The sequence below is a fragment of the Embiotoca jacksoni genome, unplaced genomic scaffold, assembly GCF_022577435.1.
Source record: "Embiotoca jacksoni isolate LCO1_2020_lvr unplaced genomic scaffold, fEmbJac1.0.p SCAF_22, whole genome shotgun sequence".
NCBI lineage: Eukaryota > Metazoa > Chordata > Actinopteri > Embiotocidae > Embiotoca > Embiotoca jacksoni.
The window spans coordinates 375,269-396,356 of record NW_027185363.1 but is presented as its reverse complement, the minus strand read 5'-3'; the positions used below and the strand labels follow the sequence as shown (position 1 = coordinate 396,356).

General features: G+C 42.5%; 2 protein-coding genes across 3 annotated transcripts; both read right to left on the bottom strand.

Moving 5' to 3' along the window:
• Positions 1 to 31: 31 nt before the first annotated feature.
• On the bottom strand, positions 32 to 14,210 carry LOC138202781 (regulator of nonsense transcripts 1-like). The gene is made up of 24 exons (XM_069157040.1): positions 13,836 to 14,210; positions 13,139 to 13,275; positions 12,576 to 12,665; positions 11,933 to 12,100; positions 11,658 to 11,838; positions 10,932 to 11,093; positions 10,588 to 10,672; positions 10,267 to 10,365; positions 9,043 to 9,151; positions 8,754 to 8,913; positions 8,520 to 8,638; positions 8,129 to 8,293; positions 7,664 to 7,778; positions 7,284 to 7,427; positions 6,957 to 7,170; positions 5,673 to 5,790; positions 5,287 to 5,443; positions 4,906 to 5,048; positions 4,620 to 4,794; positions 4,278 to 4,359; positions 3,879 to 4,040; positions 3,531 to 3,787; positions 2,978 to 3,100; positions 32 to 2,523 (listed from the first exon to the last, which is right to left on the bottom strand). Exons 1-23 carry the CDS (start codon positions 14,010 to 14,012, stop codon positions 2,981 to 2,983), a joined length of 3,339 nt encoding a protein of 1,112 aa, XP_069013141.1. The 5' UTR covers positions 14,013 to 14,210; the 3' UTR covers positions 32 to 2,523; positions 2,978 to 2,980.
• Positions 14,211 to 15,650: 1,440 nt separating this feature from the next.
• Positions 15,651 to 21,079, bottom strand: LOC138202780 (pyroglutamyl-peptidase 1-like). 2 transcript variants are annotated; one of them, XM_069157039.1, is made up of 6 exons: positions 21,010 to 21,079; positions 18,757 to 18,901; positions 18,261 to 18,313; positions 17,890 to 18,006; positions 17,519 to 17,751; positions 15,651 to 16,882 (listed from the first exon to the last, which is right to left on the bottom strand). In XM_069157039.1, the coding sequence occupies exons 2-6, from the start codon at positions 18,785 to 18,787 to the stop codon at positions 16,681 to 16,683; spliced, it is 636 nt and encodes a 211-aa protein (XP_069013140.1). In that variant the 5' UTR covers positions 18,788 to 18,901; positions 21,010 to 21,079; the 3' UTR covers positions 15,651 to 16,680. The 2 variants fall into 2 exon arrangements, with proteins under 2 accessions (XP_069013140.1, XP_069013139.1); XM_069157038.1 differs by lacking the exon at positions 21,010 to 21,079 and adding an exon at positions 19,021 to 20,860.
• Positions 21,080 to 21,088: the final 9 nt, after the last annotated feature.

The window sequence follows — 21,088 nt, the reverse complement described above, 5'->3', positions numbered from 1 at the left end:
AGGAGAAATAAAACACCGAACTCACACCGAATGAACAAAAAGAAGCAAACTTTAATTTTCCAAGATTAATAACAGGAGATTTTTTTTTTGTGTGAGCACAAATGTCTAACTACCAACATCAGTTAGTGGGCAGGAAAGCTAAATGGTGCAGCCCCGTGGTCACTTTCACCTCCGTTTTAAACAGCCAAAATACAGAAGAGGAAAAACTCTTAAAAGTTACCCTCAAGTCATGAGACATGCAAACCTATACGTGTGGGGAAGGAATGGGCTCCTCATTATTTTTGTATTAGTTTATCAAAAAAGAAAATGCTTGAGAATGCGTTAATATGATTCTGTTAGGATGCATCTAGCTATAAATGGTGATGTTATCCGCATGGGGTGTACTATAAATTTCGAGAACAGACAATCTACAGATAACTCGTACAGAAAAAGGGTTTAAATATTATTTTTGATGTACACACGTAGAAATATATTACTGTGGATTAAAAGCAGAAATGATTTGTTAGTGTGTATGTCCTTGTGGTTGCGTTTTCTCTTTGGCATGAGACAAAGCACTTTTTAGTATACTCGCTCTGTGCCCGATGGTTCAAACAAACAGTTCAACTTATTCAGAGAAGCTTTGGGTCAGAGTTCAGGCAGCTAAGTTCTAAAGATGGACGAGTTTTTCCAGTATTGTGGATTTATCAACAAAGGTTTTTAGGACCGCAATGACAGAAGAGATACTGATGTAAGCTACGTGGAAACTTCATGTGTGAAATGAAAACTTACAACACCGAGTGCAGAAATGAGGACACAAAAGTTCACTTAATGTAGACACAAGTTACAGAACAAACTAAATGCTTTGTCCTCTACGTCATTGCACTGATGTTTTATACTTGTCTCGTGAGTCCAAGACTTCAGGACGACAAAACAAAAACTAAAAGGAAGAAAATAAATAAATAAAACCGGAGCGTTCTCTGGACTCAAGTCCTGCCTACTGTACACAAAAGTTACACTTGGGTTGTCATGTGCACTTAATTTTAAGATACCGCTGTGCCAGATTTCACAAACACGACTCGTACATTTGCAATCGGAAGACGTCGCCAAAGTCCAACAAGGTGAAACTGATGTTCCCTTGTTCAAAGATGGGGCCTTCGAAGTTTTCATCATCCTATTTAGTGAGTAGTCGTATCCAGTACTCCACCACAGGCGCGAAAACTCACGCTCACGTTTCTCTTATAATCACTCGACTGTGACAATCAGGTGCTTCAGCGGCACATAACTGATCTCTTCCTGCATGTTTTTTTTTTTTTTTTTTTGACGGATGACCTGAGGGCGAAGGGTCTTTGTGAAGCTCCGCCCTCTTGATTTGGCTTCTCGGATGCATTGAGCGACATGTGCCCGAGATGAGTTCTATCTGCTAGCTTTAGTGGCTTCGGGGTCAGCACAAAAGAATGACCGCTTCGTTCAGTTACGGGCTGGTTACGGTGCTTTCACTCGTCCTTTTGCACTACTAAAAAGATACATAGAATAACAAAAGAAGAACAAAATTGTCTCGCTATTCGCAGATCTTCAGACCTCAGATCTGGAGACAAAGATGTTTTTCTTTTATACTTTTAAGAGCTAATTCCACCACTTGTTCTTTGCAGACCACCCAGAGAAATACCTGCCAAGAAAGACGGCCGACTACGCTAAGCTAAAGTCACCGAAAACCTCAATGAAAACAGCCTTTATTTAGAGAACTTTCCAACTCAAAGCTGAGAAAGAAAAGCAAATGACCCGTGACTATGTGATCCTCAAAGTTCATTTCAACTCCTTGAGGCACAGCGCCACAGGCGCTGTTGAGAGTTCACTTGAAATGCCGAACATTTCTCCTGGATGCTTAGATGTGAACAAACGCAGAGCCTCGGTTCAAGCTTTGAGTTTAAAAAAAAAAAAAGTTGCCGTATCAACTGCTTCAAGAGTTGTGTCTCCGTTTATTTTCTTCCTCACTCCAAGTCACAGAGGACGTCCTGTCGAGTTAACTTGGAGGACTTAAGTGTGAGACACCTCTTCTCCGTCTTTCTCAGCTTTTGGAGCAAGATTCCCAATCATCCCGCCTGTGGATCCCCGAGGGTTCGGCGGCACGCGAGGGACAAGATGACACGGTCGCCTCCTTTCCCCCCCCACCCTCCCCCCTCCGGAATCGGTCAGATCTTTCACCCTCCTTGACCTGTCCAAGGTCTCGCCTCTCCAACTTCGCTGCCCCGAGGTCGACAGCTCTCTCCTCCGCCACGTCTGCGCGCGTGAGCAGCGGTGCCCTCTCTCCTCCACCAGCCTCCCACTCTTCTCCGTCTTGCTCTTCCTGTCCAGCTCTACTCCCAGTTTTGCTCTCACTCTTGTGATTGGTTGGTTTCTCACGGTCTCTCTCCTGTTACTTTCACACAGTGGTGCTTCGGTTGTAGCAGTGGAAAACGGGTATCCATGTTTGTTCTTTTTTGTTATTACCCAGATTAAAATACCAATGAACTAAGCTTCACACAGGCCCAGCTCCATTCCAGCAATCTGTAAGACAAATACAAACATAGGTATACTTGTTTGAGGAAAATATCCGTGGATCATTTCAATATACGAAAAAAATATATTATCACGTAAAGCAACTTTGAGAAATACACTGGTTCATTTTCTTGGAAAAAGTTAGATGAGAAATTGATCCCATTTCAGCTAGCCTGGAGCACAAAGGTTAAAAAAAAAAAAAAAATCCCAGTTAACGTCACGTCTAAAGCTCACTATGTAACACTTCATGTGCTGTTTGATTCATCCGCACAAACACTGGAGTGTAAACATAAGTGATGTTTTAGAGAGAGTTATCTGCTGTGTCCAGCTTCACTTTCGACAGACTAGTATCAATCTTCTCATCTAAATCTATGCAGGAATGTAAATAAGCAGATTTGTACAAAACTTTGAACCACTCCTTTAATTTTAGTGACTCATCTTAGCCCACAGTGGAATATCTTACAGTCTAGTACTGGGACAGTCCAGTCACACCACCATGTTGGTAGGCCCGCTCCCCCTGGTAGGTGGAGTCCTGGGACAGAGCCACATCAATCTGGGACTTGAACTCATCTCCTAGGTAACTGTCCTATAATGGGACAAACAACAAGAGAAACAGAAACAGTCATTCCTTCATTTCTTTCCAGGCAGAAAAGGAATGAATGCTTTTGGACAACAAGTCTTTACTTGAAGAGTAAACCTGGAAAAACCTTCAGAACATACAGTGCTGTGCAAAAGTTTTATGCATTTTAGATGGTTAGATTATTAATATAACACCATCAGGGACGTGCCGAACGGTTCCCAAATAAATGCTGAAGCAGAACCACGACCACGGTGAAAAGAAGTGCAAGAGCAACAGATGGTATGACCCCACAAAGACCTGATCTCTACATCATCAATGTTGGGAATATTAACCCGGCCAAGAAGCTTGACAAACTGTGAGCAGGTGTTCCAGGAAGAATTGGTCGCATCATTTCTGCATCCTCGCTTTATTTTTAGGGCCGAACCTGAGAACAAACCTGGGAGAGTTCAGGCTGGGAGAGCCCGGGCTGGCTCATCTGTGATGGCTGGCTCATGTTGATGTAGCCCTGTGTCAGTGGCCCCTGGGAGAACGGCTGGGAGCCCTGGTCCTGGCTTGCCTGGCTGCCGGTCATGTGCCCTCCATGCTGCCCGCGGTCCGCTCCGTTTCCCATGTTGCCGCGGTTTCTTTGACGACCACCGCGGGTCCCACCACCTCCTCCACTGCCTGACCTGCCCTTCATTCCTCCACCACGACCTAAACGAAAATATAAGTCACAATTCAAGCACTGACATCTGAAAAATACGTAGGTCTTTAACAACTATGGAGTAACCGTGGGCTTTCTCACCTGCAGTGGGACCGTTCAGCTGTCCCAAGTACCCCGGTGGAGGTATGGGGGGCATCACGAGGTTGAAGGGGATGGGGATGTTCATGGAGGACATGGGACTGTGGCCTGTGCCGATCATACCGATCTGGTCATGGGTCTGGAAATACATGTTGGACGTACGCCCTGCAGTGGAAAAAAGCACATGTTCATTTTTACTTGCTATTAAATCATTAGACTGTCTTATCAGAGGTGACATGTTATTGTCCTCAGAGAAGCACATTAAATCTGTCTGTAATAAAACAGCAAAGCAAATACAACTATCATCAGTGGCCTATGTTGGTCTGAAACTGAGATTATAAAGGAATGTTTTTGTTGAAAGAAATGTGTGTGTGTGTGTGTGCTGTGTGAAGAATTTCTCACCGTTGCTGCTGCGATCATAAACAGATCCAGGAATGAGGGCCTCTCTGGCGTCATACATGGCTGTGCTCATGAATCGACCGCCCTGAAAAAACAAATGAACAAGCAATGGTCTTTGTGTTTTTAGAACGCAGCTCATTAATTCTCCAACGTGCTCTGATTTATTACACTGATTTTTTTTTTTTTTTTTAAATTACTCAGTCTAGGTACGTGAGTAAATTTGTGCATCTCAATCTTTCATGTCCCACAGGACAAAAAAATTACTCATGGCCCACTTTAAAAAAAACCTTAAATAAGCACTCTATAAGCGCTGCTGTGTGTGATATACACAGACACTAAACTCACAGGGTTGATGGTATTGACCAGCTTGCGGGGCTTGCTGAATTGCATGAGGCTCTCCCTCAGGTTGTTCAGAGGGCCCTCGACCAGGACCTTCTGTTCCTTGTAGTAATTCAGCAGGTGGTTCCACAGAGGCTGCTTGGATAGGGCCTTGGGGTTTCCCACAATGATCACGCCGTACCTGCACGGCCAAAGCAAGACTTCAAGTTTCAAAGTTGCAATGGTATTAAACAAATGTTAAGGGTCAAAAGCCCATGCAGGTCCTATGCACACTGATCTGGTGTTGTTTTACCGGGCCCTGGTGAGCGCCACGTTTAGACGTCTGGGATCGTTGAGGAAGCCGATGCCCTGGTGCTCATTGGCCCTCACACAAGACAGGATGATGAAGTCTTTCTCTCGGCCTTGAAAAGCATCGACACTGGCTATTTCCACCTCCTGCACCAGGTATGAAGAGAAGTTTGGGTGGTGGATTCATTACTTTAGGATAAAACTGGTAGAAATGTGAGAAATTACTTGGTCTTGTGTCCTGCACAAATTACTCTATTATCTATTGGATATCAGACAACAAGTGTTTTGGAATCATTTCAATCACTGTGACTGATTACTTGTGATTTATGTTTCTGTTGAAGTTCAAAATATACTTCTGAATTGTAAAACATATGCGTGACTCTACCTGGTAGAGCTTGGTATGGAGAGAGCCGCTGAACTGCATGTACTGGACCAGGTAGGACCTCTGTCCCTCGTAAGGGGTGATGATGCCGATCTGATCGGGCTTCGCTCCAGCCTTCAGCAGCCTTGTGGTTATTTTCTCCACATTTGCTGCCTCAGTCCTGCATAAACAAGTAGCAGTAGTAGAGTTAAAGAAAATAACATCTTTATGTAATTTCTCTCAACAAAGAAGCTAATCATACTTGACTAAAACAATGTACAGAAAGTGATGTGATATGTGATGTGTTTTGAACAGCTGAGCAATGTCAAGAGCCTATTTGACAATTTTTTTTTGAAGTGATTCAAAAAACATAGACATGTCAGTTTAACAGTGTTGAAGAAAGCCGAGACCTGTTGAGATAGGATGTTCCAGAGCTGGCGATTTCCTCTTGGCCTTGGGTGACATAAAAGAACATCGGCTTGTCGGGCTGCGGCCACTGGAAATCAAAGCCTTTTTTCACCCGGTCACCTGTGGAAAGAACAAACAAAGATGACTCGGGACGAGAGTAGATGGTGCACGATGTAGTTCACTTAGTAATGTGGAATAAGTTCCACTAGCTGTATGTACATCTCTGCAAACCCGCCAAAATTTAGATTTTAACATATAGGAAGTTTTGTCAGGGTTGAATCGGTTAGTATTTGCATTTTGCCGATAGTGTCAGCTCTTTACATCTGATTGCTTCTCTCCTATTTTCTCAGTGCTCACATGAACTGGATAGAGAGCCAAATTTCCAATAAAGTTGTTTTCATAGTTTTGTCTTTCTGTTGTCAGAAAACAGGATGAGTATAAAATGGTGACTGAAACACGGCCCATTCACACATGTTAACCTGCGGTTAATTCTGAAAAAACCCATACTGATAAATCAAAGACAACCGCTGTGCTGTGATTACAGCTGTATTTATATGTAAATTATCACTCACAGACAAAGTTAGAAGGGACAGAATAGCTTTCGCACAACAAACCACTGACAGCTGCTTTCCAAAGCACAGAGCAGCTGCTCACAAGCTGTTTGAAACCTTATCTGGTCCCATTCTCTCTCTAGACCCAATCTGGATCTGGACCTTATCTGGACTCTATGTGGACCTTTTAATAATATTTACACTACTTTCATGTATCTTTCAGTACCTTTGCCTCGCTCACAGGCATTGTTTTATACTTACACTACCTTCCGTTTATATTCACCTTTCAGTGGCGTCGCCTCATTTATTTACATTTACTTATGTACATGGTTCTCACAGGGCAACACTGATATAAATGTATGAAGATGTCATATAGTTTTGTTGTAGCGTAAACTACCCAAGCGTTATAATTACATATTTGAGACAGTGAAAACCACAAAGGGTGCCGGGAGACGACCCTACAACACAGGAAAACACAGGAAAGACGGGAATGTGAGCAGGACTTAATAACAAGGACACGAATACAACCACTGTGTTACTGCCAACGGTGCTTTTAAAGAAACATTTGAGGTTAATTGGTGAAATGTAATGTAGCAGCATTAGAGAATTTAGCTGCACCCTAAAATCTGGGAAAGACTTAAGAGGAACATTTCTACAGCTTTACTTGGCTGTGAATGAGGTAGCAAAACAACCGAGAAGCCCAAAATCCGACTTGAAAGTTTCTTTTCATCTCACCGGCAGTGACTCCGTTCTGCAGAGAGCCCTCGTAGAAGATGTTGGAGGGGAAGGCGCTGAGGGCCGGGTGCATGCGGTACTGGACCTGCAGGCGGATCGGCCGGATCCCCAAAACTACAAGACGCTCAAACAGAGACTGGGACAGACCTGCTTTAGCTGCCTTCTTACACATTACCACAGGTCCCAGCTGGCAGTGATCACCCACCAGAATCAACTACAGAAAACAGATGATTAAAGAGTTCATTTGAGGACAGAAGGAGTGCAGCTGAAGCAGACAGCTGATACCAAAGAACAATACAGTAATATTTTCACTCATGAAGCTCCTACCTGCTTGGCTCCCAGGACAACAGGCACCATGCACTCCGGCTCGGTGGCCTGGGTGCTCTCATCAATCAGGATTGATCGGAACTGCATCTTGGCCAGACGAGGATCTCCTGCCCCCACGCAGGTACAGCAGATTACATCAGCATTCTGGGAAAAGGAGAAGAGATAAAGGTGAGGGTCTTCATGGTGAACTATCACTCATCACATTACTCTACCTGCTGATTTTTTTTTTTTTTTATAAAACCACCATATTGATAAACACTATTTTTCAGTGAGCCTCGGTGGAACGGCTTGGCAGACAAATATGACGATAAGCAATAAAACCTCAATATTAGTGTCTCAAACACAAAATATTTAGACTTCAGTAAGTCCTCTTGTCATACCATGAGCAGCTCCCTCTCAGCGGTGCGTCTCAGAGCTCTGTAGCGCTTCTCGTCTGAGGACGACAGCTCTCCAGTCTCATCCTTCAGCTGCTGGAGCTTCTGTAGCTCTGGCATACTGCAAGTATGAACCAATTCATCACAGTGTGAGTTCAGAGTTGTGTTCCTGAGAAAAGACTTGCATCTGTAATGAGTCATATTACGAAAGGATCTAAAATCCTTTTAGGCCACATTGACTGGATTTGTACTGCCTGGATTTCAGTTGCTACACAATGTTAACAACATTATTCTATTAAAGTTACTGTTACCAGGAATGTATGGAGCCGTGTAGTTTTTCACACAAAAAAAAAAACATTTTCTAGAATGACTGTGTACAGAAAAATAATAATGCGTGCCATTTTTCTTGTATTTGTTTCAAAAAGAAACAAACACAGTTAAACACCCACGTTTATCATAGCTAGTTGTTACCTGTCCATGTTGCGGGTCTGGTTGTGCAGAGCCAGGAAGGACACGGGTGAGTCTATAGCCTCCCTGCTCTTTGCACACAGTCTCACCACCTTGAGCCCTGTCTGGTGGATCTTCTCAGTCAGCTGGTCGACAGCGATGTTACTGGGAGCACAAACCAGCACTGGCCTGGAGGGACGAAAGTTACCTTAACACACGGCTGGTTTTCAAGAGTAGTTAAAAAAAAAAAAGAAGGTTTTTTAAATCAGGATCATGAAAATCTTATGGAATTACCTAAAGATTAAAGGTTCAGATAAATGCAGAGTAAATGAAGAAGAACTGGTCATTATCATCGCAGCACCAGCCCACACATAAACAATAAAGACCAAAGGAGTATTGTAGAGTATTTTTTTACCCGTTGCCCTGTCTTGCCAGGTGGTACACAATAGTGGCAGAGGTAACTGTTTTCCCTGTGCCAGGAGGACCTTGGATCAGACTGAGAGGGCGTTGCAGCACTGTCTTCACAGCATACACCTGCATCACAACAAAGCATTTTCATGTAAGCCCTGGAAGGAAAAGACTTAAGAAGCCAGATGGTAAGCAATAAATGACTTTAGTTGCCTTATTAATTACCTTCTCTCCAACTCACCTGGGAGTGGTTGAGGTCTGGCAGGCCTTGAGCGGTGAAGCGTTTGGGCAGCTGACACTTGATGACCACATCCTCCACCTCATGTCCCAACAGTTTGTGGTAGATGTAACCAGACACTGACGTCTCATCCACAGCAAATGTCTTCAGGGCACTTTGCATTCTGGATAATGGAGATAACACAAAAAAGGGAATTAAATAAACATTCTCCGACTGTAATTGAGACAGAAAGTTGGGTTTCAAGCTTTGGTCACATCAGAAGACAAGGGTGTGTGGCTTTCCTTGTGAATACCTGTCAAAGGAAGTGGACTTCCAGACAAAGTCCACCTGAAAATTGTGAGGGATCTCCACTGGAGCCCCGGCACTGCTCCTTAGCTCTATGGCAATTTCATCACCATAGTCTGGGACAGAAGGTCAAGGAAACGGCACAAACCTTTAACATATACTGTCATCATTTAAACATTTCCTTCTGATATCATTGTGGAAAATTACAATAACTTATGAGTGGTGCTGCACAGCTATTGACAGCCAATGCCAGCATTCTTCTGTTGACTTAGTGTCTGCTGATATTTTAAAGATTTATATGTTGTACTTAGTTTTATTTAATCAAAAAAATTCAGCTGAACATCAGTGCGTCATTGGTGAGGTGGATTTTTGAAATAATAATTTTAAAAAAAAGGTCAACATGCATACAGAGTTCAGCACTATGTTTTTCTACATGCCTAAATAAAATATTAGCTGCATGAAGCTGCCTTGCCATTGAATAGGAATCAAATAAACATATTACATTTTTTATGAAATGCATTTAAATTTGGGCTTTTATTGCTCCTTCAAACATATTAGTGTGGTCAATTTGTACGATCAGATGGTCTTAATAACACTTTTCAGAGTCCTTCATATTCTTAAATGTTGAGCAGATGCACTACAAATGCTATAATATAGACCTTAAGGTTGTATTGCCAATTCAATTTAACAGTTTACTAACAATCAACAGGTGAACCTGTATAAGCAAGATCTAAATATAGAAATTGCTTTCAAAGCCCACTGGGGACTGTGGAGGAGGACACAAGTTTGTTTATATTGTTGTAGTTTTCCTCAGTCGCCACTAGGTGTTACTAAAGATCTATATTGAACTTTGTGCAAATCACAGATAATATGGGTAATCTGGGGGTTTGTGTTCTCCCTGTGACTGGGTGGGTTCTCTCCGGGTACTCCGGCTTCCTCCCACCATCCAAAAGTATGTATCTCAGGTTAATTGGTGAGTCTACAAATAGCCCCTTGGTGTGAATGAGAGAGTGAATGATCTTTGTTTCTCTTCCGTCCGTCTCTATGTGTTGACCCTGTGATAGACTGGTGACCTGTCCAGGGTGAATCCTGCCTTCGCCCAAAGTGAGCTGGGATAGGCTCCAGCCCGCCGTGACCCTTTTCAGGATAAAGCGGGTAGAGATAATGGATGGATGGGTAATCTGTGGACCCTTGTTAGAAACTGTATGCCAATTAACAGTCATAAGGATACTATCAGGGACTTTGATCACATGTCCCATGCCTTTCCATGGAGGGGCCAGGTCTCCTTTGTATCTCAGGCAAATTTCATCCCCCTGCATCAGGCGCATATCTAGAGGAATGCAGATGAAACCAGCACAAAAACTTTGTTAAACTCACATTAAAAGGAACATTTTTTTTTTTTAAGAATATCAAAATAAATGTAAAGAATTCCTAAATTATAGTGCAACATTAATGAAAACCACATATTGCAAAGTCAGTGTGATCAAGTGTGTTTCGAATTGTTAAGACAAAATGATGGGGCTAAACTTGAAGTAAAAAGACAAATAAATACCAGAGTCTGTCTTGGGAAGGGTGAAATAAGCAATCCTCTTCTTATTCAGGCCCAAGTCCCATCTGACTGTGATGTTGTCTTGTGTCTGTTGAGAAGGACCGACAACAGATTGACACTTAAATGGTAGTGGAAATAATGTCAACCTCAAAAGTATTACAGACAACAGGATGCAAAACCATGGTGGACCAGGCTGAATACTTATGATTACTGATTATTTAATCTACATAAAATTAATCATTAACTTTTTTGACAACCAAATAGCCATTTTAACTTTATCATGTAAAAATAACAAACATATACAGCCAATATTTCTTAATTCAAAGGTTTCTCAAGTGTTTGTTTACCTGTGACTCTTTGAGTTTCTTGTCATAGTCAGCCTCCAGCTTCACAAGAGGACCAAAGATGTTCTGGTACTGGTAGGCATCCTCATAGCGAAGCAGGACGTGTTGAGGCTCCTCATCGACTCCAGGCTTCTCCAGGTCCTCCAGGGTTGCAGTGGGATTTTCCTGCAAAGAAAAACACACATGATTTACTGTGTGATATGTGACGGATCAAAAAAAAGATTTAAATTAAAGATGAGTGTTTTTTTTTACCAATGCGATTCCAACTAGGAATCAATAGGACATTTTCACATGTCACTTCAGAAAAAGGACAGGTATATAAAATATATAATTATTGGTGGCTGAATTCCAATTAGCTGCCTCAGTTTTAGGGACTCCTTTATTGTGTGAACTGGCTGAATGTCACACTGTCATGGCTTAGTGGGACACCTGAATACAAAAGAGACATTATTAGAAAAACCTGGGCTTTTCCAAACATGATAAGTCAAATTGTCTTCAGAGAAAAGACCGATGAACTAGCAGGTACATGGACCTGATGTACAACAGAAACCTACAAAACGATACAAAAAAAATACAAACTTGAAAAAGGCAGTGCAAACAACTCAAATCTGATTTGAATCAGACCCAGCAGTATGAGTATAATCTCATAAAATATATAGACAAGTTGTAGCCATACTCAAATTGTGTGGGTTAAGAGTATTTACACATGACAGCTGGGTTGACAGTTACCTTCCAGAGCTCCTCAAGCTTGTTGATCTGCTGGGCGGTGATCTGGCGTGCCCGGAGCTGCTCCTGCTCCGAGGGGATTTTGACGAGCCAAGAAAGGAAGCAGCGGTCCTGGATGAGTGGCTGCCACTGTGAGCTGTCCCAGTTGATGTCCTTCAGGCTGCTCTGGCTGGCACATGGCTGCCTGTGTTACAACCAAAACAACTGTCAAACTCTGTCTTCTCTTTGAACGTCTGGGAGTTTAAAGTGCATAGTCAGCTTCATAAAAGTGCCTCTACCTGCAGAGTAACACCACAACAGAGTCAGCCTTGGCGGGGATGAAGCCCAGCAAGAAGACGTTGCGACAGCCACAGTTATAGCACTCCAAAACTGTTTCCCCCAGAGGGCCGTCTTTATGCAGGGTCACCTCCTTGGACTTTGCCCTCACCAGGTGGTTCACAATGTGGCTAGAAGTGAAGGGAATAACAATTAAGGCACCAGCTGGAGAAAGTGCAAAAGATTACACTCCAAGATATATATATATATATCTATATATATATATATAGCTACACCTCAGATCAACATCTCCTGCCAATTACATTTTAGTCAGACTCAAATAAAATGACAATCAAATTCAGCAAATAACATTTCTAAGATGCAGTGACGAGAAATGATGAAACCTGGTGACACCAAAAAAAATGTAAACTGTGTATTAGCCGAAGTGACCAGTCAGTAAACATAATTCTTTTAAATTATGGCGTTAATTCAATACCTGAACAATAACCATTCATTTACAACAGAGGTTTCCAAACGCAACAGAAACTCATTATTACAGTCATTGTGCACGGTTCTCCTGCCTGTAAAATGAGTCTCTCCCAGTTCATTTGGGTAAGTACACCGCCAGGCAGGTCAACAACAAGCTGGTAAGTGAAGGCGCCTTACCTGCCGGATGTGTTTCCACGGCCATTACAGAACCACTTCTTGCTGGTGTTGCAGTAGACCACACAGGCTGGATCGTGAATCCCACAATAACTAAAGGAAAGTTCAAATTAATGAAGGAAGACAACGCATAGACCAGCTTAAGTCTTATTACATCAGAAAACAGAAGAAGAAAAAAAGGAAAATAACTTGGGATAAATTGTCACCAATTCGAGAGAAAATCGATTGACTGTTACATTTTCAAAATGATGCAGTAAAACAACGTGCAAGTTTTAAACCTGTCTCCAGAAACAATACATGCATAATAAACAACTCCACACCAGTTATACTGAATATTAAGAGACATTATGGGTGACAAACATGCAGGTGAACAGAGCCCTACAACAACTGACACTCTGTTGGGTATAAAGAAAGGGGATGTACACAACTTCCAAAAAAAAAAAATGCAAACAGACATCACGTGCAATGAAAACAACATTTCCTGAACGAAATCAAATCTTTGCATGGGATTGTTTTCCACCCTGAAGACAAGACAATGCACACATTAGTCTGGGGTCCTTTTTTACCTGCAGGCGTGCACGGGAAGGTCCTTGGTATAGTAGGTATCCTCCTCATCCTCCTCAAAGTTCAGCTCTGCCAGCAGCTGACTGGCTTTTATCACAGGCTCGTCTCCATTCTGCAGCACACCTTCAGGACCATTAACCTGAGGAGGCACGTGTATGAAGGCATGAATTCAAACCCAATGTCAACATCACGTGTTGCAAACTAACCGGAGCACAGATGGTCTATCAATTAAGATCAAACGGGGACAGTCAACCGGACAGATAAAGCCCGATGAGGTCATACAGCAGCCTGGCTCACTGTCACATTACTCAGTTTGACATCAATATCAGTGACTGTGTTGAACTAACTTTATCTGACCTGCGCGGTCGTTGATGTCGGCGGACACTGGACGTGTTACGCAAATATAACATAGTGAGTGACATTTCGTCAGGTCTGCAGCGCTTGTCAAAACGTCTCGCACTCTTTAGTTTGACTCTTGACACGCTAACTGTGCTAGCAGCCGGCCGACTGTACAAAAAAAAAAAAAAAAAAGAAAAGCTGGTTAGCTCAGCGTGCTAGCCAATTAGCGGGATAAAAGCGTGGTAACAGGCGTCATCGTGCTAACCGATGTTGTCAGCTAACCTTAGCTAATTCACGTTTTGTCAAACCGGGTTATTTATTACGCGTATTTATTTATTTATTTATTTGCGCCGCGCGAACCTGGCTGTCGATCTGGCTCTGGGTTTGGCCTTGGGTCTGGGTCTGGGTCTGGCTGGGCAGGGTGAAGTCGGTGAAGTCGAACTCGGAGCCCTGGGTGTCCGCTCCCAGCAGCTCGGCTTCCTCCGTGTCCAGGAACGTCAGAGTCTGCGAGCTCGGCCCGTACGCCTCGACGCTCATGGTGGTTAAAGGCTTTCTTTATCCGCGGTGCTCCCGCCGGTGCGACGATGCTCCACAAAACTGTTGCTGGTCCAGGAGAAGCCGAACGAGGAGAAAAATGACAAAAAAAACACCGGTGCTGAGAGGAGAGAAGGAGAGAGGAGGAGGAGGAGAAGAGAGGTTGAAGGAGCCTCGACCACAGGCGGCGTCCCGTTTGTCTTCTCCCCGCCCGCTCGTCTCCTCTCCTCCTTCACTACCTCCTAAAAGGAAGTCACCTGCAGGAAGCGAGGGAAGGAAAGGAGACAAGAGGGCATGTTTGAATAGAATAGGGACAATAAATTGCTGATATATATATATATATTTTTTTTTTTTTTTTTAAATAAAAGTCCTCTGTTAAAAACTTAGAAGTGTATTATGCAACCGTGTCGAAATCTTTTCAGGATAACTTAAACTGTGTCCTGTTAATCTCTAACCTTTGTCTGGCAGACTTTTAAAAGACAGCCCACCTGTCTTTCATAGAAGTAAGACATCCGAACAAAAGGAGACATAAAACGACTATAAATTAAACTGAGGTCCTTTTGTGTTTTCCTGTTGTTTTGTCGTTTTCATAGTTTTGCATAACGTTGTGCTCATTTTGCATCTCTTTCAGTAAATTATATTCTCTCTGGTCATTTTTTTTTTTTTAGTCTTTGCGGTCTTTTTCCATCTTTTTTTAAAATTGGTTTACATCTCTGCAGTTGTTTTGTACTTACTAGTGGTCCGTTTGTACGTCTTCTTGGTGGTTTGATCTCAGTTTTCACTTGAAAGTTTTTATTATCGTTTTTTATTTTACTTTGAAGAGCATGTTTTGTTTTATTTCACGTCTGGTACTGGGACTTTGTCCTCATGTGCCATCTGCTGGGAGCTCCCAAGAGGATTTCTGACGCGCTCATAAATCCTGCTACGCTCCTCTGTGAAGAGAGGCAATAAATTGGTTTTACTACTGTGTCCAAAAGTAGGACCAAACATGTATTAGTTGAGGAATTGTGGCAGCAATGTTCAATCTTTTTTTCTTTTTTTAATCACGATCTGCCCTGCATCAAAATGTCAGGTCAGAACAAGTTCAGCAGGTCTGTTGAATCACAACATATTACACCTGGTAATACTGTAACCCAGCCTGTATCAAAGGAATTTGAAAATAAATATTTTATTGCAACAGCACACATGACAAAGTAGTGGCTCGTTTCAGAGTACATTCCTGTATCTGACAAGTTTCAGATTTATAATCTGCTAGCCTTTCTAATGTCAAACATCCATAAAAACAAAGAAACAAATCTTAAATCAAAATTGTCTTAGCAATCTTTGTTTCAAGACAGTATAACTTGAATGATGAAATGTCTTTCTGCTATAGTAAAAAAAAAAAAAAAAAGTATAAATAGTATTCTTCATCATTCTGATGTTTGAGTTTGCAGTTAGGATCTTTCAGTTTTCGTATCCTCTGATGATCTCAGGCCACTGAGAGGAAGCAGGTAAGTTTGACCTGGCTGCTCCTGTGTGACCCGGCAACAATCACAGGGTCATTCACTGTATGATCCGTCCTCATCCTCTTTTTATAGGTGGATCAAACATTTACACCATAGGAGATAAAACAAAAAAGTAACTTTTATAAATGAGAACCACAGCTGCTGAGATTTTCATGTTGGATTTTCACCTTGTCTTTTTAATGACTGAAGCGAAACAATTGAGATTCAAAAACCAAGTATAAAATGCATACAAATGTGCAAATGGCAAACAGAGAACAAGCAGTATTCCGTCTTACCAAAGATTTCAGACAAACGAGAACAAATAAAACCAAGCTTTTGTGAAATGCTTTAATTATACAGTGTTATGCGGCTTTGCTTTGCAAAGCTACGTTACATACATGGGACAGAGACATCAAATTATTCAGATTACTTGATACTGATTGCATGTGCAATATATTCCCTGAGATAAACAGATCTTCCCGTCACATGAAGGTCATCACATTTCTCTGGTGCAAATACAAGTGACACAAGCAACCGACAGCATACTTAGAAATACGTTGAAACAGGTTGAGGACAGAGTGTCGAGTGGCAGATGAAGGATGTGGCTTGAAAAGTTAGTGCATTGCAAATTTGTGAAGGTTTGCACAGTGTGTCATAATATATAACTTGTTACAACTGCTACTTCCTTACTCATTATATATTCATACAGTCGCATGAACTCCCCCTTTTACACGAAGCACCCTTAATATGTCCATAAAGGCTGTGTTGACATCTGTTTCCGGTCTTATGGAGGATCAGAGGCAGACAACAAATGCTCACTGATGCCAACTACTCATGTACATTATAAACACACTGAAGCCCCCACACAGACTACATTACAGATGCTGCAGTCAATGTCTCAAACAGACAACCTTCAATAATTTTAAGATAAACTTGGCTTTAAAGCATTCAGCTTACACACACTTCCCAGAATTGACAACAATGTGAAAATCATGCTATTCAATGGTCCGCTGTAAGTGTTCACTGTTAGCATGAAGGTTTTGATGTTTTTGAGCCACACAACTAAATCAGAAATGATTTGCTCGCCTCATACGACACGCTGATTAAACCAATAGTACAAGCCAGTGGCCTTTTCTGGTCAGTTGGACTCCGTTCAGATTGTAAGTCTGTCGTTAGTGGTCAGGCTGTTATTGATGCTCAAGATTGCAGTGCTCGTTGTCTTTAGTGTGATCCCCCTCCAGCAGTTTCAGCATTTCCTGCACGATAGCCTGAAGGCCTCGACCCAGGTCCTGGCTGCTGTAGGGTTTTCCTAGTGGAGGCACGTGGATGAAAGTGGCGCGGCCGTTCCCCAGGAACAGAGAAGTGTAGTAGGTGTAGTCACACAGGTACCTGGCAGAAGCCAAAGAATGGGTGTAAAGTAAATATTATCATTATTTCTGCTTAGTAACATACATCTGGGGGGTAGGACCCAGAGGGGAATAAACATGGAGGAGACAACAAAGTACACACTTTAGTACATAACAGACCTCCATATCACCAATATAGTCGGTCCATGTCGGACCAAACTGCTATATTTATGGTCAATAGCCTTAACAATAGACATGTAAATGATAGCTATGCAAATATCATACTGTGTCGGAAGTTCACTGATTGCACTCTGATTGTTGCCATTTATCATAACAGAAATAAATGCCTGTATACAACACAAAAAAGGCAATAGTTTTTTGATAAATCAAGTTCCTATAATTATTGCTCGCAGACAGATCTATTTACATTTAATTTATGGCATTCCCCCATCTCTGTATTTCAAATAGCCTATAGTAGAGGTAAAAAAAAAAAAAAGTTTTTGACATGAGAATAGGAAAAGCCCAAATAAAATGTATGATTTTTAAATTTGGTTTCAGGTGAAAAAGGCAGTGTGTAGGTCAGCACCTATTATCAGGGTTGAATTCAGTAATTCTATGAAACATGTGGGGAGTGTGCACACGTGTGAATTTTCCTACATGTGTAAATAGCATCACCAACCTGCCTGCATCCTCAGACACAGACACGGAGATCCCGATGTCAGAGTCGTTGACCCTTTTGCAGACTGTTTCCATGTCTAGCACTGACTTGATGCAGTCCGGGCCGTTCTCCTTGCAGCACTGGGAGGCTGGGCGGAAGCTGCAGTTGTCCAGACGTTTGTAGCCCTTGTTGTGGCCACACTGCTCCAGAGTGACTGTGGTGGCGAACCCAGAAACACCTACATGGACCATTAACTGCTCGCAGGACACAAAAGCACAGAGGGGATGAAGGTCAGAGGGGGTATTTTTTTTTGCAATTTTTGCAACACCTTTTTAAGAGGATAATGGGAAATCATGTTTTGTATGTGCAGTGTTTTGTATTTCCTTGAATACCTGTGGCTGGTGCTCCTTCCACAGAGATGGTAGGAGGCTCTGAACAGCCTGGTACTCAACAGGCACCTCGCACACATGTAGCTCTACTGCCTCACCGAGTCCTAATCGCTCCAGTTCCTGTGAGCACAGAAACATTTATATTGAAGTTAACTGCATTCTTAAAGGGTTTTACAAGCACACAACAATCAACAAAATGACACAGCAGCTCCTTTAATCAGGTGAGGAAAAATTCCCCACAAAATTCCCCTCCAAAGTGCTTCATTCCACAAAACCTGAAATACCCTTTCCTATCCAAATGCCACATTTACTTTAAAAACCCAAGTCATCAGCTGGCAGCTTTATTCAGTATGGGCGGCTCAATTACTGATTACCTGCACTGCCACCCAGCTGGAGTTTACTGCATGCTCACCAAAGGGCTCAAACCCTGCAGACAAAAAAAAAAAGTGATCAGCTGCAGCAGATATACACAGAGCAGCAGTAAGGTCAACGAGGGCGCTTATCTTTCATGGAGATGTGATAGAACTGAATGTAAAAATAAAAGGGGACTCTTCATTCAAAGTCTAAAGGTTGCATCAAGTTAAAAATTAATTGTAGTAGCAGCACATGATATACAGAGACAGATTCCTCCAAGAGACAAAACCCTTCTCTGCTGACAGCAACATTACTGCCTGCAGCAGGGTCATTTTTAAAAGTAGTGCCAATACACAATTATGATGTACTCACAATAGTTAAATCATATTAGACATGTAAACCGTGAAGCTGATACATAATTTAAAAACTATGACAGATTTACTGCAGAAACAATATAGACACTCTTTGAGACACATTTGTTTCTCTCTAGTCCTCTGACAAATTAAAACCTCTCACCTGTCACCAATACTTTCTTCTTATTGGCCATTATCCTCGGCTGTTATTACTGGAGCAGTTATAGATAAATATTAACGGTATCAAATATCACAAACAAGTAGCCCGGGATTGTCTTCGCTTGCAGCTGTCTTCTTCTGGTTCACATCTGAAATGAAATGTCACACTAAATATGGATGGGTTATGCTGCCACCTACTGTTTGGGCATGGATCCCACCACAGCAGTTAATCCTGGAAATAGAAAAAACGTGTGAATTATTTCTTCACCTTGGCATCAGGAGACAGATCTCTCTTTGAAAAGAGGGCAGGGGGGGGGGGGGAAAGAAAAATTAGAGCTGTTCAAACAGTCCACAAAGTGAACCCCCAACCAGCTGCTCCAGGGGTTTCACTGGGCAGCTCCCACGTGTGAATGTATGCACTGTGACGGCGTGAGTGTGACACAGGGCGTAGCTGAACATGCAGGCCCAGTGAGCGTCTCCCAGGAGACCTCCAGTCAAAGGACACTTCTCTGGCCGAGGGGGGAGAAACTGTGTCTTACACAACCTCCATCACACTCCATTACCTGAGTTTAGAGGACAAACCCTCTTCTCAGTTTGCTGTCATGAAGTCACAACTAATCTAATATCGCTTTACAGGAGCAGCTCTTTTTTCGAAGTTCTCCGTGCGGTCCACGCCCCTGGGTTGCGAAATGACTCACACATTCTGGACAGTGCACCTTATGTGACTGGCACAGCGGAGAAAATGTACTCTCCATAGGCTGGACATTTTTTCTTCTTGGAAGAATATAATGCAGTGAATGCTTCAAATCGATTCTCACATTCGTGTTGAGGTTACAGAAGCAACACTGATTTCTGCTTCTGAACCACATCACACACACACACACACACACACACACACACACACACACACACACACACACACACACACACACATTACACCTCCACCGACCACCTACACAACCTGCACTGCAGTCGCTCAGAGCTCCTCCTTCTCCTCCTTTCAACCCATTCACCTTTCTCTCTCGCGCTCTGTCTAGCCTGCGTCACTCACTGTGTCAGTGTTGCCATGGAAACTAATGATGCCCTCTATGCTCTGTGGTGCTGATGCAGACAGCCTGCTGACGTCATCACTGTGCATGGGTGGAATAAAGAATAATCTTCGGTAGTTTCTACCACAGGACCAAACTCAGTGATATACTGTATACTGCATGTATATCTGTCTCTATTCTACTCTATTCTATTCTGTCAGACATTTTATATGTGTGTGCTTGGTTTGTACTCAAGATGAATAATAGCAGAGCTTTGTTTTTTCATTGTTACGATCATTAAAAATCACTCCTTGTATTTGTGGAACATATAAAGAGGCTCTGGGCAGCTCAACATCCAGCAGCCACAAGCCATTAAAACCATGAAAACACAGTGTGTTTGTGTTCCAGCAGCCACTGATGGACAAGTCACTGCATTAATCTTTCCACCAGCTCACTTTCAATCACAGTAAACACTGGTTTCCTCGTTCTACTGTCACTGTTTCCTTCCCTTTTCTAGTTCGAGCTCAGTTTGACCACAGACACTTTCAGGACACTTTAATATACACCTCATTTATGGCTCTCTTGGTTTTATTTGTGTGAACGTTGATACTATTAATCCTTACAGAGCTGGAAAGAGAGGAGTTAATGTTTCAGCTGAAATCTGACGAATAACACTGTGATTTGAGTTTGAAGTTCAACCCATAAAACTAAAATTACAGTTATTTCCTGTCTTGCTCCGTCTATTCTATTCTATTCTATTCTATTCTATTCTATTCTATTCTACTGCCTGAGTTGAAGGAACATTTTCTCCAGAGCCTGTTCCTCTGTTCTTCCTTTCCTTGGCCTTCGCCTTTTACACCTTCCCCGCCCAGTCTCTGCTCTCTTTTGGCGACCCTGAGCTTTCTATGACATCAAACCACAATGCATTGCACTGTTTGTAGTTTACCTAATGTCTCCATGGCAATAAAGACCGGCTCGGCCCCTTATTCAAATTAAACCGGAAACCAACGTCATTTTGGGCCAATCTGCGCGCTCTGGAGTGACATAATGGAATTTTTAGGGCTAGAAAGCGAGCGAGGTCTGGCGCTGCGCATAGCAGTCGTGCCATCGGGTAAAGACAATATCATACGCGCGCTAGAGACACATCAGAGCCCCTCAGGCACAACAGCTCAAGTGGTCGACTGATACAGTGACTGATAGTTCGAGAAGGGGATAAGGAAACAGGATACCATAAAATACGGATCAGCTGATTTCCTCATGTTTGGATGTGGCTGTTCAACAATCGTTAATGCGTACCGCTCAACACTC

Coding starts and splice junctions, on each gene's coding strand:
- LOC138202780 (XM_069157039.1), bottom strand. CDS start 18,787: ATGGCCAATAAGAAGAAAGTATTGGTGACAG. Junction 18,007..18,260: donor CCAGCTGGGTGGCAGTGCAG/GTAATCAGTAAT, acceptor CTGTGCTCACAG/GAACTGGAGCGATTAGGACT. Junction 17,752..17,889: donor GGAAGGAGCACCAGCCACAG/GTATTCAAGGAA, acceptor TCCTGCGAGCAG/TTAATGGTCCATGTAGGTGT.
- LOC138202781 (XM_069157040.1), bottom strand. CDS start 14,012: ATGAGCGTCGAGGCGTACGGGCCGAGCTCGCAGACTCTGACGTTCCTG. Junction 8,639..8,753: donor CAGACCTCAACCACTCCCAG/GTGAGTTGGAGA, acceptor GTTGTGATGCAG/GTGTATGCTGTGAAGACAGT. Junction 5,444..5,672: donor GGAACATCCTATCTCAACAG/GTCTCGGCTTTC, acceptor TTGTTTATGCAG/GACTGAGGCAGCAAATGTGG.